At 52.8% G+C, this 15,071-nt stretch overlaps 1 protein-coding gene across 4 annotated transcripts in view; it reads left to right on the plus strand.

The window, feature by feature from the left end:
- Sts (steroid sulfatase) overlaps window positions 1-15,071 on the plus strand; it is a 144,288-nt gene that overhangs the window by 77,075 nt on the left and 52,142 nt on the right. For all 4 annotated transcript variants that reach the window (XM_047536361.1, XM_047536362.1, XM_047536359.1 and 1 more), the window contains exon 7: window positions 7,217-7,353. In XM_047536361.1, coding sequence (XP_047392317.1) covers window positions 7,217-7,353 — 137 coding nt within the window. The remainder of the gene's footprint in view (window positions 1-7,216; window positions 7,354-15,071) is intronic.

A 15,071-nucleotide genomic window follows, 5' to 3' on the forward strand; every position in this document is an offset into this window, starting at 1 on the left:
AGGGTCCCAGATGTCTTGAGGGTTGATAGAGCTGATGTCCTGAAAAGCAGCTATAGGACCCTCAGGCAGGTCCAAGTGAAGAGCTGGTTGCAGCTGGTTCGAGATGGACAAAGAAGAGCCACCAGGTTCCTGAAAAGCAGCGTAGGCAGCCTGAGCCAGGAGGACCTCCGACTTAGAGGGTTCTCTATAATGGGAGGCCAAAGGTGTGGCTACATAGCTACGTGACTGGTCAAGCTGGTGACCTTCAAGGTCCACTCAAAGCCATTAACTAAATCCCACCTGGAAAGGATCATGTCCAGAGAGTTTTCAATTCTTACACCTGTTGCTCATTCCCGATCCCAAAATCCAAATTCTGAAACGCTCTAGTATCTGAAAACTGTCCACTCCTGACCGGATGCTTCGGATGGAAAATTCCACACCGTGAAACCTGGATTCCTGCACAAGATTATCAAATTATCAAAAAAGTTGCCTTAAGGCTGTTTGTATCCGGTGTGTGTGAGACAAATGAATTTTGTGTTTAGACTTAGGTCTCTTTGTATACCAGCAAATAGTTCAAAATCTGCAATAAAAAAGAATCTGGAATCCGAGATAGCTTTAGTTGCCACACTTCAGATAAAGGATATTTAATTGTGTCCACACCAGTGTGTGTAGGATCCTCATTTCCATAGTGCCAGAGGAGTCTCTGGATATTATGAAGGGAAAAGAAATGGATGACCAATAAGAGGTGAATTCAGTAGGGTTATTTCTTTCTCTTTGCCGTCCTGGGGATTGAATTAGTAGGACTCTACCATGACCCACACCCCCTACCCCCCCCTTTTTTTTTTTAATTTGAGCCAAGGTCTTGCTAATTTGCCGAGGCTGGCCTCCAACTTGTGATCCTCCTGCCTCAGCCTCCCCAGTAGCTGGGATCACAGGCGTGTGCCACCGTGCTTGGCTTAGCAAGATGATGTTATTCACAATGCAGTTTCTTCTTTAGTTCAAGTCAAGATCGAATTTTAAAAAGATGTCCTGCTTGTGGCCAGAACCAGAATCAGGTTTAAAGTCCTCTCGCCTGAAAGGTCAGATAGGTTGGTCGCTTTGCGCTCTAAATTCACCTGAGGGTGGGAGGGGCTTCCTTGCTAGGAAAATCATGGACGTTTCAGGAAATCACTTTGTCTCGTTCTTAAAAATATGCACCTGCTCACTGGGAAGGATGAACCCCCAAGAACAGTGATGACTTTATACCCCACCCTGGTGTCATCTGTGTGGCTTACGAGGATCCAACTGTCAGATTTGCAAATTCTTGGGAAGTTTTCCCTGAGCGTTCTCTTCTCCTGCTTCAAGTAAGTCCTATCGACTTAGTAGATATATACGCGTGCATTTTGTGAGATGCCGTTTTTAGAACTGAAATAGATGTCGATTCTTCTCGGTTGAGCTCTGGAAAGGCCCTAGAGCTTCCTAAATGTGTCCTTTAGCAAATTCCTACTTTGGAAATGATGTAGGAATCTGGTTTTGATAGATCTGCTTACCCTCTGCCTTCCCCCAGAACCCTCTCTTCCTCCCCCTCCCCCTTTTTCTGGTTCCAGGGATCGAACCCTGGGGCACTTAACCACTGAACCACATCCTCAGCCCTTTATTTATATTTTATTTAGAGACAGGGTCTTGCTAAGTTGGTTAGAGCCTCCATAAGTTGTTAAGGCTGGCCTCCAACTTGCAATCCTCCTGCCTCAGCCTCCCAAGCCTCTGAGACCTGATTCTCATTTCAATGACATCTGACCATCCTCCAAAAAGGAGACCTGGATGGCTTCTGAGTTACTTGGGTATTACTAACTGGCGGGGGGAAAGTAACGTGCATGGGATAAGGATGCCCTTGGTAGAGGCATGGGGAGGGATCTCTTCTACCATCTTCTACCATCTGTAGTTTTGTGCTAAATAAATACTCCTTTCTATGAGTATTGCTGTTCCATCATAATTCCCTAAAAGTTGTGACAGCTGATAAATGCGTCCTCGAGGGAGGGAGATGACCTTCCATTGCCTCTGACTGCAGCTTGGCACAGGCAGAACCCTGACATTCGCAGCCAGCGTCTCCAACAACCTTAACCTTTCCCATTCCATCTGGACCACCGTGGAAGCGGCTGAGTCGCATCCCTGCCATTTGGCCCAATGAGGGGCTCTCAGGAGAGCTTCCCTGGAGGAGGTGAGGGTTGAAGCCACACGGGGATTGGGCTGCTGATGATTGCAATTCAGAGGCAGCAAAGTCAATCAGACTGAAGCTGAAGGGCTCCAGGCGGAGAAAGAGAGATGAGGGACGAGAAGGTCCAATAATTTAAGAAGGACGGTGGAAGAATCTCAGAGGTCATGACAGTAGGTGGCCACTGGACGTGTTCGTCACGTTCCTGGGCGAACAGGAGAGGGCTTTAAGCGTGGAGGGTGTCCTGTGCGTAAGCCCCTCCTTCCAGGCCAGGCTGAGCCTGCCATGACTGAAGATGGTCCTCCCTTAGGACCTAGGGGACTCCATTGCAGGAGCCACTCCAGATCCCAAACCCGCATATGCTCAAGTGCCTTATGTAAAATGGCAGAGTGTCTGCATGCGACCCATCCTTGTCTTCCGTTGTATTGTAAGTCGTCTCCGATGGCTCAGACATGGGACCACGCCATCATTAAGTGCATGGCTGTCCCACGGTATCACTGAAGGAATAATGGCAGGGAAGAAGATTCAGGACAGGGACGATTCTTCTTTCCCCGCGATTGGCCCTAGGTGGACTGAATCCGTGGGTGCAGAACCCGTGGACGCAGAGGGCAGGCACTCATGGAAGGATGGTCTCCTGGCGCCATATTGAATCATGGAGGTGCCTAGACTTCCTTGCCGACCGTGGTGTGCCGCCCTGGTCACCCGAGCCCCAGCCGGGGGGCTGTTCATGCTCTTCCTGTTCCGGTTCGGACCCTCCGTGACCACCAGCAGGGGAGGTGTGCAGCGGGAGCCCCCAGGCGACCCCTCGGTCTCTGCTCCCCCTGACAGCCTGGGAACAGCGGTGGAATAATGAGGCCTCGCGTGCAGGCGAGGGATGCATTCGGCTCTGTGAGGAGCATCGTTCGCGCCAGACAGAAGACAAAGCCGAGCAGAGAGAGTCCCCGCCTCGGCGGCCATTCTGCCGCCGTTCTTCCGTGAGCCTTCCTTTCCGAGACGGCGATGATCCCTCGTTGCCTTCTGCCTTCTTAACAAGCGGAGGGGAGTCATGCGGCCGCTCAGAATTCTCTCCTTTCTGCACGGTGCACAAGACAGGGGCAGTGCGTTCCCGAAACGGTCGTTCACCAAAGTGCCTTGGTTAATAAAAACTCAGTTAAGCCCCGACGGAAATCAGCCTCCCCTCCGCTCACTGACGTGGCCTCCATTTTCAAGGAGGCAGGGAGACTCAGATGTCCTCTCCCAGCCTGGCTGGGAGGTCAGCAGCCCGCCCTGCTCTCTGAAAGGTGGTCACTCCGCCAGAACCCTTGGCTCGAGACTGAGCTGTCAGTCGGACTGGGGCGCAGTGAGTCTGTCTGTCTGGCCTTGCCTCTCGTGCACGGCTGATTTGACCTCTGTTCCTGGATGGCGGATCTTCTCGGTAGGATGTTTCTGCGAGGGAGGTTTGCTTTTCTGTGTTTCCCAGGTGTGTTTTTGTATATAAAATCTTAGACGCTCTACTTTAACACCCAGGACAGAGATACAGACAGTCCTGGTATCCGTGAATTCGCTACTGAAAGGAAAACCTGCACTTCATAGAGACCTGATGAGAAAGGAAGTCCATAGAATAGGCACGTGTTTAAAATAACATGAATCTCCTCCTGCCTTTAGAGAGTCCTCCTGCATGTCCCCAAGAGTCGTATTGGGTGGTCTTGATTGAACCCTGACTGGATGACTCAGAGGTTATCTTGGGCTCCCTGATCTGCTTCTTGTTCCATCTGGATCTTTTCCTTCTCACCCCATCTGGGAATCCTGCCAGTCATGTTGACAACTGGTCTGAGCTGTCAATCTCAGAGGGCGGGCCCAAGCTTTATTAACATCGGCAAACGACAGATGCATTTAGAAAAATGTACGTTTTTCAGGATAAAGTTATTCGTTGTAAAACCCAGGTCTAAATTTGGAATGTTTTGGGTTATCCTGAGGAGGGGATGTAATCAGATGTGTATTAAAGCAAAATTAATTTGGGGAGGTTATTTCTTTACAAGTCTCAGGGATGAAACCCAGGCGCGGTAGCACACACCTGTCATCCCAGCGGCTTGGGAGGCTGAGGCACGAGGATCACAAGTTGGAGGCCAGCCTCGGCCATTTAGCGAGGCCCTAAGTAACTGAGCGAGATCCTGTTTCAAAATAAAAAAATAAAAAGGGCTGGGGAGGTGGCTCAGTGCTTAAGCACCCCTGGGTTCAATCCCTGGTACAAAAGTAAAAACGAAACAAACAAACGAACAAAAAAAAACCAAACTTGTAGTGACTAGTAAAGACGTCGAACATAGAGAATGATCCTTTCACAAGGACAGCTGAGGACAGAAGTTGGGTATGATCGTTCCGTGGAGCTGGTTTTGTGTTCCCGGGCAGAGGAGAACAGCCTCTCTGAGACAGCGGCCTTGGAGACGTCTTCTGAGCAACGAACGCTCGCCAGAGACAGAGGACTTCATTTGTTGGCAGAAAGATCGGCGTGTGCAGGGCAGCGAGTCGGGGGTGGGCTGTTCGGGGGTCGCCCCCAGCTTGGGCTAGCGTGTGGGGTGTGTCTGGCCTGCGGATCGGCAGAGCACTCCGTGATTGGATGAGCAACTGCAGGAAGGCTACTATCTATGGAGCGCACGCAAGTTCACAGAGGGAGTTAAGGAAGAGCTGGAATCAGCTGCCATCCGGCCACAAGGCAGCGGCTGCCATCAAGGTGGGTCTTCGGAAGCACGGCGGTGTCTTCTGTGCGCCTAGGAGAGCTGCAGCCGCCCACCTTGGGTGGTGGACACACATCCTGTGCCAGACCTTCACCGAGGCCCCTCATTCCCTGCGAGCCAGAGAGGACCCGCCAATCATCGCCTAGAAAGCCTTTGCAAAAGCCACTCCTTGGGTATTGCTTGCGAGCCAGAGAGGACCCACCGATCATTTCGCAGAGAGAGGTGGAGACGGATCCCGTGATGTGAATCCAGAGGCCGCGGCAAGCGCTTTTCTCAGAGGTCAGCTCAAGGTCAAGAAGCCAGGTGACTCATTCATCCCATTCAGCCAACTCAGCGGCAAAGCCTCAGACTGTGGAACCCGACCTTCACTCAGGTTCGTTGTGGCCACGGCCACCTGTCAGTCAGTGATGTTGAAACCCTAACCTTGAATTGCTCTAGTCCATTCAAACCAAGTCGGTTCAGCTGCGCCGAAAACTCGCAGGTACTTCTGCGTTATCATTCCTCTCTCCGGATGAAACCAGGGATCAGGATCGGTTCAAGGAATGTTCCACTTGATTTCCAAAATCTCAGTCTTGATGGTTGAGGGGTCATTCTGGAAAATATGGTCCACAGCAGCAGAAGGGCAATATGGCGCTCCACGGAGCCAGAGCTGGGTGGGTACCGGGAAGGGTGGTCAGGAGCAGTGCACAACAGGGGGGACGTCTTTACTGGGTGGTAATGTGTGTGTGTGTGTGCAAATATAAATGGATGGGTGCATGCATAGACTGACCAGTAGGTAGACGGGTATATAAATATATGGAAATATATTGAATATATATATACACACATATATATACACATACACATCTACATATAATACATACATTCGCTTTGGAGAATACTGCTTTCAAGATGTGAATTCAAGATGAGTATTTCAGAGCGAATGCTATTTTCCTGAGGCTTGAATGCACATTGATTGCCGTCTAGAGAGGGAAGAATACAAGAAATCAACCAAAACGCAGGCCATTGTCCATTGCGTTGGTTCCTGAATCACACCGTGTCTGGAGGAACTCTGCCTTAGCTGTCTGTCATGCCACCAAAATACCTGCCAAGAACAGCTTGCAGGAGGAAAGATATATTTGGACTCACAGTTTCAGAGAATTAGGTCTGTGGTGGGCCGACGCCATGGCTCTGGCCCAAGGTGAGGCAGAACAAAATGGCGGAAGGGCCTGGAGAAGGAGAGCAGCTCAGGACGTGGCACCAGGAAGCAGAAAGACAGAGAAAGACAGAGAGAGAGAGAGAGAGAGAGAGAGAGAGAGAGAGAGAGAGAGAGAGAAACAGAGACAGAGACAGAGAGTTAAGAAGGAACCAGGGACATACATAGTCTCCACGTCCCTCCCTGTGACCTCCTTACTCCCCTCATGCCCCACCTGCCCAGCACTTACCAGCAAATGCCATGATTTCATTCTTCTTTAAAGCTGAGTAATATTCCATCGTATGTATATACCGCATTTTCTTTATCCATTCATCTGTTGAAGGGCATCTAAGTTGGCTCCACAGTTTAGCTATTGTGAATTGAGCTGCTGTAAACACTGATGTGGCTGTGTCACTGTAGTGTGCTGGTTTTAAGTCCTTTGGGTATAAACCAAGGAGTGGGATAGCTGGGTCACATGGTAGGTCCATTCCAGGTTTTCTGAGGAATCTCTACACTGCTTTCCAGGGTGGCCGCCCCATCTTGCATTCCCAAGGCTGAACGTTTTCTCTGATATGCAGATGCTAATTCACAATAAGGGGGGGGATAGGGAAGAATAGAGGTACTTAGATTAGGTAGAGGGAGTGAAGGGAGGGAAGGGTGTGGGGTAGCAAGGACAGTAGAGTGAACAGACATGATGACTCATGTGCATGTGTGACTGCATGACCATGTGATCCTGCAACATGGACCATCAGAAAAATGAGAGGTGACCCTCCATTTATGTCTGATCTGTCAAAATGCATCCATGCCTTCTGCTGTCAGGTGCAACTCATTAGAACAAATCAAGATGAATTAGAAATCATTAACCCATCCACTGGATTAACCCTCACGACCTGACCATTTTACCTGTGGACATAACTCAGTGCCTAACTCATGAGATTTGAGGGGACATTCCAGTTGCAAACCAGAACAGAGGTGGTCTCAGCCGGGCACCCCTTTTCCCACAGAGCCCTAGAGGGTCCGCTGAGCCGCGTCACAGGGACAGGACACAGAGCGACCTGCCCTGGAACCAGAGGCCCCCGGCCGCACAGAGCCCTGCGCTGGTTCTCACCGGGGCGCTGGGGATGCCCTTCTGCTGTGCTTGACTCCTCTTTTTCCCGGCAGGAACGCTGAGACGCCCTTCCTGCTCTTCCTCTCCTTCCTTCACGTGCACACGGCCCACTTCTCCTCCAGAGAGTTCGCCAAGAAGAGTCAGCACGGCCCTTACGGGGACGGCGTCGAGGAGATGGACTGGAGCGTTGGTACGTGAGGGAGCCGGTGGGTCTGCTTGGGAGGCGCTCCTGCCTCCTTCCCCTCCCCTGGGACCAGGTCCTCCCTGTGACCTTCCTGCTAGCGAGGGTGAGCCTGTTGCTTTCCTTTACGGGGCGGTAACCATAGAGACCTTGAAAGGCGTCGGGGGCTCTGTGCGCTCTGCCTGGAGGGGGCTGCTGGCTCCCTCACCCGGGGACAGTCTGGGGCTGTGGGTGATGGAGGAGATGCGGGGATGAGAGGAGCCCGAAGCCTCAGCTGTCATCATTACTCATTCGCTTACCCATTAAATATGGGCAACATCTCGTCACGAGCAAAGGCAGATAAGCGGCAGGCTTCGGAGCAGAGGAGCAGCCGCTGGCTCCGGCCCCTCCAGCGAAGCCACAGGGTCCTCTGTGGATGTGCCTGCCTTTGGTTTCTGTATCGTAGGACTCGGTTTCTTCTTGCTGCCCTTAAAGATATGCGAAGATCCCCCTGTTTTCTGTCTTTCTTAAATAAGCCTATTTCTGAGAAGCATGGTTTTGTTTTGTTTTTTTTTTTTCGTTAAGAAGCTGGGAAGACTTTCTCATTCAGAATTAGATTAAAAACGCGTGTCCTCAACTGGACGCAGGGTGTCCATCTGCAAACCCAGCATCTCGGGAGGCCGAGGCAGGAGGATTGTGCGTTCAGATTTACCAAGGCCCTAAGCAATTTAGGGAGACCCTGTCTTGAAATTTAAAAAGAATGAGATAAAAAGGGGTTGGGGATGTGGCTCCGTGGTTAAGGGTCTCTAAAAAGAAGTATGTCCTTCAAACCCATAAAGATCATCCTCATTCTATTTAGATTATCTCGCACAGCTGAGCAGCCTCAACTTTGGTCCCTTCAGTAGAGGGAAGGCCGCGGTGTGTGGATTTTGCGAAGGAACAGAAGGTCCCTGGGCGCTGGACTCCCTCTTGAGTCCCACCCAGCCTTCTCTAGTGATGGAAATCATCTCTGGGTTGCACATCGCCTGATCCATCTGGATAAAAACACAGCAGACATGACACCCAGGGTGCCTGTGTGTCCCCAGGTTGTCCGGGATGGTCACCTCTTCCTTGTCTTTCCTTTGCTTTCTCCTGACGTGCACTCGATGAATCGCTTCTGCTTCTTTGACCTCGAGGTTCTGGGTGCGAGGACGTGGCTTGGCAGTGGGTTTGGCCAGCAAGCCCAGGGTGCACACAGTCACCGGCTGTAGAGCCCAGCAGGACCGCTTCTGCGTCGTCGAGCTTTAAATCCTGGAAGGAGCACCTGCCCTCTCCAGGAACAAGGAAGGCGCGCCCGCGTTCTGGTGATGAACTTGGCGGGCCCGGGATCCCTACCATCCCCGGTTCTTCTGTCTGTCTGTGCCGAAGGATTCAGAGAGGCAGGTTCTGGCTTTCCTCTCTAGCTCTCTCTGATTCTGCAGAAGAACAGGACTGAGCACAAATGATACCTTTGTGCTAAGTTGGAAAAACAAAAAACAGAGACCAGGGGATCCACCTGGTCGAGCTCTGTTAAAAGAACGGAGGTCTCGTGCTTAGGGCTCTGACCTCCATCCAGAAAAGCCAGCAGCTCCTCTTTCTCTTTCTCCTGCCTCAACGTTGCCTGTGAACCGATGTCCATTCCGCGCACCGAGGTCCTGTGAGCCAGAGGAAGGTTTCAGCGTAACTCAGTGGAACACTTTCTCTCTTCCGTGAGTGTCAGGTTTACATGTCCTGTGACCTGCCAGGACCAGGACTTAGGCTGGCAAGCCGGCACCGGCTACCGGCATCACAGTTATTAACTTGTATTTAATTATAATGACCCAGGGGTTGCTGTCATTGAAAATCTTGCTTGTAGGTTTTTGTTTTTCCTCCAGAATATTTGGAGGGTGTGTTTCCCGCTGAGATCTGCAGTGGGCCCTGATGTGAGAGAGGGCCGGCTTCTTCCTTCTTCTCACAAAAGATAAAACCCTTCCCTCTAGAGAGGCCGTGAATTTCTTAGGCGGTACTTGTTGTCTCGTGTGCCCCATTTGCTGAGTGTTGTAAGGAACGCTTTTAGTTTCCTACGAGGGTCCTTTCTTCATGATTCACCATTGTGTGTGTGTGTGTGTGTGGTGCTGGGGATCGAACCCAGGGCCTTGTGCTTACAAGGCAAGCACTCTACCAACTGAGCTATCTCCCCATCCTGAATCATTCAGTTTCAGCTGCTCACAGGGCTTTTGATTTTTTGTATTTTTAAAAATCATCTTACATGATTGATTTAAATATAATGTTAGACGGGAAGGTTTATACAATCATCTTTTTAAAAATTTGTTCCTCGTTAGTTATACATGACAATAGAACGCATTTTGACAGATCAGACATAAATGGAGGGTCCTCTCTCATTTTTCTGATGGTACGTGTTGCAGGATCACATGGTCATGCAGTCACACATGCACATGAGTCATCATGTCTGTTCACTCTACTGTCCTTCCTGCCCCACACCCCTCCCTCCCTTCACTTCCCTCTACCTAATCTAAAGTACCTCTGTTCTTCCCTAGTCCCGTCCTTATTGTGAATTAGCATCCGAAGATCAGAAAAAACATTCCAGCCTTTGGTTTTGGGGGATTGGCTTATTTCACCTAGCATGATATTCTCCAGCTCCATCCATTTACCAGCAAATGCCATCATTTCATTCTTTTTCATGACTGAGTAATATTCCATTGTGTAGATGTACCACATTTTCTTTATCCATTCATCTACTCAAGGGCACCTGGAGGTGAACCATCACAGGGTTTTATTTTTTAAAAATTCAAGCCCCTGTAATAGCGACCTTCTGCACTCCAGGTCTCCATACCTGCAGAACCGAGAATTCTTCTTATTTGATGGCCCCCGGGTCCAGTTCCCCCTGTGATTTCGTGGTTGATCGCTTTGTGCTTCGCTGTGCCTGTTGTTGTCCTCCCTGGACAGAGTCAGGCTCCGTGGTAGAGTGAGGAGGTCTTGAAAGGACCCTGCAGGGGAGGTCGGCATCCTGGATGCAGGACCCTCTGAGCAGAATGCAGACGAGCTCCGCCGCTGGGTGCAGAGCTTGGTGCGCTTGCTCTGTGCCTGGCCCCGGGCTTCACACGCACGCCCTTCCCTTTGGGCTGCCGAGGGCCCTGCCCCAGGGAGCTTGCTTGCCCTTCCGGCTCCTCGGCTGAGGCAGGGAGGCCTGCTGAAGGTGAGGTGCACCTGTCTGAAGTGACAGGGCCTTCCCGGGCGTCCCTGTCCAGAGCCCGCAGTCTGCACCACCCTCTCCTCTTCTCTGCACATCATAAAGAAGCCTGGGGCTTGGCAAGGCACGGTCAGCCATGAACGTCCAGAGAAGACCTCCTTCATTCCCAAGCCATGGCTGCCGTCTGGGTGGCTGGCCGTTTGGTGCGGGGAGGCCCAGGCGAGGGGAGGCCCAGGCGAGGGGAGGCCCAGGCGAGGGGAGGCCCAGGCGAGGGGAGGCCCAGGCGAGGGGAGGCCCAGGCGAGGGGAGACTCTTGGCTCCAGTGGACGGAGCAGCTGCCGGGTGACTGAAGAATCCTCCCGGACAGGGTGCAAAGGTGACTGAGGGTGGAAAGAGGGGAGTGTCCCCAGGATGGCGCCCAGTGCTCCAGCAGGGTTGGCAGAGGGAGGTGGGGCCCAGAGAGACGGGTGCAGCCGGCCTCAGCACTGCGGCAGGACGCCCCCCGCCGTGCCCCGTGGAATCCCTGGGGCCAGCGTGGTGACGGGGTCAAGTGGAATTTCCAGTCCCAGTTTGTGGCAAAGCCGCCAGTCTTGGGGTGGAGAGGGGACAAGCGCGTTGGTTGCAAGGCCGAGTTCAGAAAGCGCCTGGAGGGATAGGTTCCCGCTGCCCTCCTACGTGCACCAGGGATGCGGGCCGTGGTTCTGGCCATGTGGGTCATGAGATCCGCACGTTCCTGGAGGACGGAGGTTGGAGAGAGCGGGTCGAGGGGGTGCCCGGGGTTGCCGTCTTCTCTGCACCGTCCGCTGGATCGCAGCTCGGGGGTGCGGGGCAGAAATGGCATGTGGCAACTCCTGCCTTCATTTCCAGCCTGGCCCCCCGTTGACGGAGCTGCAGGAAGGACTTGGGACTCACCCCTGGGCTCAGGATTGGCCTCGGCGAGTTCTGTTTCCTTAGCAAGAGAACCGGGAGTGGGGTGGGGTAAGCGGAGCCGAAGACGAACCCGGCTCTAACCAGAAATTCCTGCTGGGGGGAAATAAAAAATCCCGACCGCAGCTGAGGGTTGGGGTCGACTCTTTTGTTTATGTGTTTTTGGCTTTTGAAGATTTGCATTTTCGAGGGAGCACGGGGAGTCTTTCTTGTTAGCTGGGGGGACAGAGCAGCAGGCCAGGGAGGCTGCAGGAGGCCTTGTGGGGTCGGTGGTCAGTGGCTGGAATCTGTGACTTGGCACCTGTTCGGGGAGCTGTCCCACCACCTCGATTCCACCACCCTCTCCGCTCCGGGAGGGCTCCGCGCAGCGCCAGCTTCCACAGGCGCAGAGAATCAGCAGAGGACAGACGGAAGGGGCGCGCTCACCAAGACGAGCGGCCACCGCTGCCTGGGGACTGTGCCTGATGCACACATAGACTTGCAGCTGGGTGTCCCCGAAGGAGCCGAGCACCTGCCCCGTCTGCAGGGCTGGAGAGTAAATTGGATGGTCTCGCTCACAGGAGCGCAGGACGGAGACGGGAGCCCCAGGGGACGCAAGAAAGCAGAGGTAGGGTCCGGGTCCCCCAAACGTACAGTGTGATTCCATGCGGAGTCTGACTGTTGGACAGGGTGCTGCCTTTTCAAATGGACTCCTTCCAGGAGAATCGGAATCAAATTCTTGCGGAAACGCGGAGTGCAGGCAGCAGAGAATATCCCCTCCATTGATCGAGCGTCTAGTTTGGACAAAACTGCTCTGGTTTAGATGACGAGGGAAAAGGCTCCTTTTAAAACTCTATATACCAGGTGCATACTAGGTGCTCACTAAGTAACTATTAAAAGTGAAATCCTAGCGGCCGGGGCTGGGGCTCAGTGGCAGAGCGCTTGCCTTGCATGTGTGAGGCCCTGGGTTCGATCCTCAGCACCACGTAAAAATAAGTAAGTAAATAAAGATATTGTATACCTCTACAACTAAAAAATATATTTAAAAAAAAAAAAAGTGAAATCCTGTTGGGTGGAAGGGCACGTGTCTAATCCCAGCAGCCCGGGAGGCTGAGGCAGGAGGATGACAAGTTCGAGGCCAGCCTCCGCCACTTAGCAAGGCCCTTAGCAACTTAGAAAGACCCTGTCTCTATATTAAAAAAATGAAAAAGGGCTGGAGAGGTGGTTCAGTGTTGAAGCACCCATGGGTTCAATCTCTGCTGTAAAAAAATAGTGAAATCTTGGGGGGCAGGTGACCTGGTGTTTGCAAAGAACCTCGGGCCTGCTGAGAACCTAGTCATGAAGGAAGCTGAGGGTCTCTCTCCTTTCTGTGTAGGTAATGACCCTACCGCGGGATTAGATAAGATACCCTGCCTACGTGCCACATGCAGCTGAGCACCGTAGCACGCACAGTTCGCTTCCACCTAAGTCTAGAATAGAGGCTTAGAAGTCGACCTTCTTAGCTGTCCTCCTCGCAGACCCCAAGGCCTGCAGGAGGCCCCTGTTGTCTTGGCCAGCCTTCTGTTCGCCGCAGACCTCAGGGCTGTGGGTCTCCCTTGCCATCCAGCGTGGGACCTTCCTAGTCTTGGGAGTTCTGTACACGTTCCTATTTGGGGGAACGTTTTTGAAACAAGAACAACGTGGGCTCCTTTCTGATACCTCCTGAGGGTATCAGAAAGAGGTCCTGGTAAAAGTGTCAAAGGAAGATCAAAGGAGAACCACCCCCAAAGAGAACTGCAGAGAGAGCTGGAGACAGAGGCGACGGTTGCAGAGAAGGAGGAAGCGGGTGGAATTCGGGGTGAAGAGTAATTCAAGGAGGGAGGGACAACTGGCGACCCATCAGAGAGGGGTGAATCAAAGTGAGTACAGCCTCTACCAGGTTGAGCAGGCTCGTGCATGAGCCTGGAGAAGCGGCCATCTATTCAGGACAAGTGGAGGAATTTGTTGTCCATATCAGGCTGTGTCTAAGCTCAGTTGGCTTCCAGATTTGGGTGTCAGTATCCGCAATGTGCCTGAATCTCTTTTCTGTTGCTGTAATGGAATGCCGTGGACTGACGTATAAGGGATAAAGGTTTGCTGGGCGTGGTGGCGCACGTCTGTAATCCCAGCAGCTCCGGAGGCTGAGTCAGGAGGATCACAAGTTGGAGGCCAACCTCAGCAACTTAGCAAAGCCCTAAGCAACTTAGCAAGAACTTGCCTCTAAATAAAAAAATGAAAAGGGCTGCGGATGGGCCTCAGGGATTGAGCATCCCTGGGTTCAATCACCAGTACCAAAAAAAAAAAAAGAATAAAGGTTTGTTCTTCTTAAGGTTCTACAGGCTGGGAAGTTCAATAGCAGGCCTTCTTGTTGACTTCCGAGTCCAGAGATGGTGCACGGCATCCCATGATGAGACGGAACATTTTAGTGCTGGTTCCTCCTCTCCTTATAAAGCCACGGTTCCCTCAGACGAGGGCCACACCCCTGTGGCTTCTTCAAACCTTCATTGCCTCTCCAAAGTCCCACCATAATACACCATAGTCGCCTGGAGCTTTTGTGCTCTTTCTACTTGATAATTGGGATGAAATTTCACTAGGCGTTGTGGCTGGGACCTCCCCAGGGCAGCCCTGAGGAATTGCATGACTTCTCCGTCCACTGCGGGGACCACCCGTACAGCCACTAAATGGACTGATGATTGAAATGGCGAGCGGTCATCGGAAGAATGATCGGCACGGCAGAGAGTGGGAGGGAAAGATGGCGGCCAAGAGCTCTACTTAACTGGCAGCCAAGCTGAGATTCCCAAAGAGCTTGCACGGGGCGGAGAGCCAGAGCATGGAGCTCTGGAGGCATTAGCAGAAGACCGATTGACATGGCAGAGGGTGAGAGGGAAAGATGGCGGCCAAGAGCTCTACTTGGCTGGCAGCCACGCTGAGATTCCCAAAGAGCTTGCACGGGGCGGAGAGCCAGAGCTCTGGAGGCAGAACCAGTCCTGGTGCCCTGTAGGATGGCGGTGGAAGAGCGGGTCTTTGGAGAGGAGATGGAGATGGAGAAGCTGGTGCGCTCACACGTGCCTTGGTTTGACAGCGAGCCCACAGCGTAGCACGCTCAGCCACCCTGATTGTTAGGACGGGGCGGCTCTGTTCCCACGGGGAAGGTTTGTGGCCGGCAGGCAGAGGGCAGGCATAATGGGGTGCACACTGTGGAGGAAGAGAGACGTCGGCACCGCACGCTCATCAGCAGAGCTTCCAGGACAACAGGCAAACGCTTGGAGATGGTCCCAAAGCTGGTCAGCCGCCAGCGTTCCCTGGTTTTTAGCAGGCGTCGGGGAGCAAGGGAGGCAGCCTGCGCGGTGCAGCAAGCTGGCCCCCGGCTCCACGAGGCGCAGCCCATCTGTGAGCTGGGCGGCACGAGGGCGGATTGCGAGCCGGTGCTGGGCACCCGTCCCGCCTCGCTCCTCGGCTCAGGGGCACGTGCCGGTGACAGGCACAGCGGGTACTCTTGGAGGTGACAGGAAGCAGAAAGGGACGTGCGTCGTCCTGCAACCCTGAACTCAAAGCAGAACCAAGCGCACCTGCCGACTCCTGCCTGCTCCATGGCCGCCAGCAAGGAGCGGTGGGA

This window comes from Sciurus carolinensis, chromosome X (assembly GCF_902686445.1).
Source record: "Sciurus carolinensis chromosome X, mSciCar1.2, whole genome shotgun sequence".
Lineage (NCBI taxonomy): Eukaryota > Metazoa > Chordata > Mammalia > Rodentia > Sciuridae > Sciurus > Sciurus carolinensis.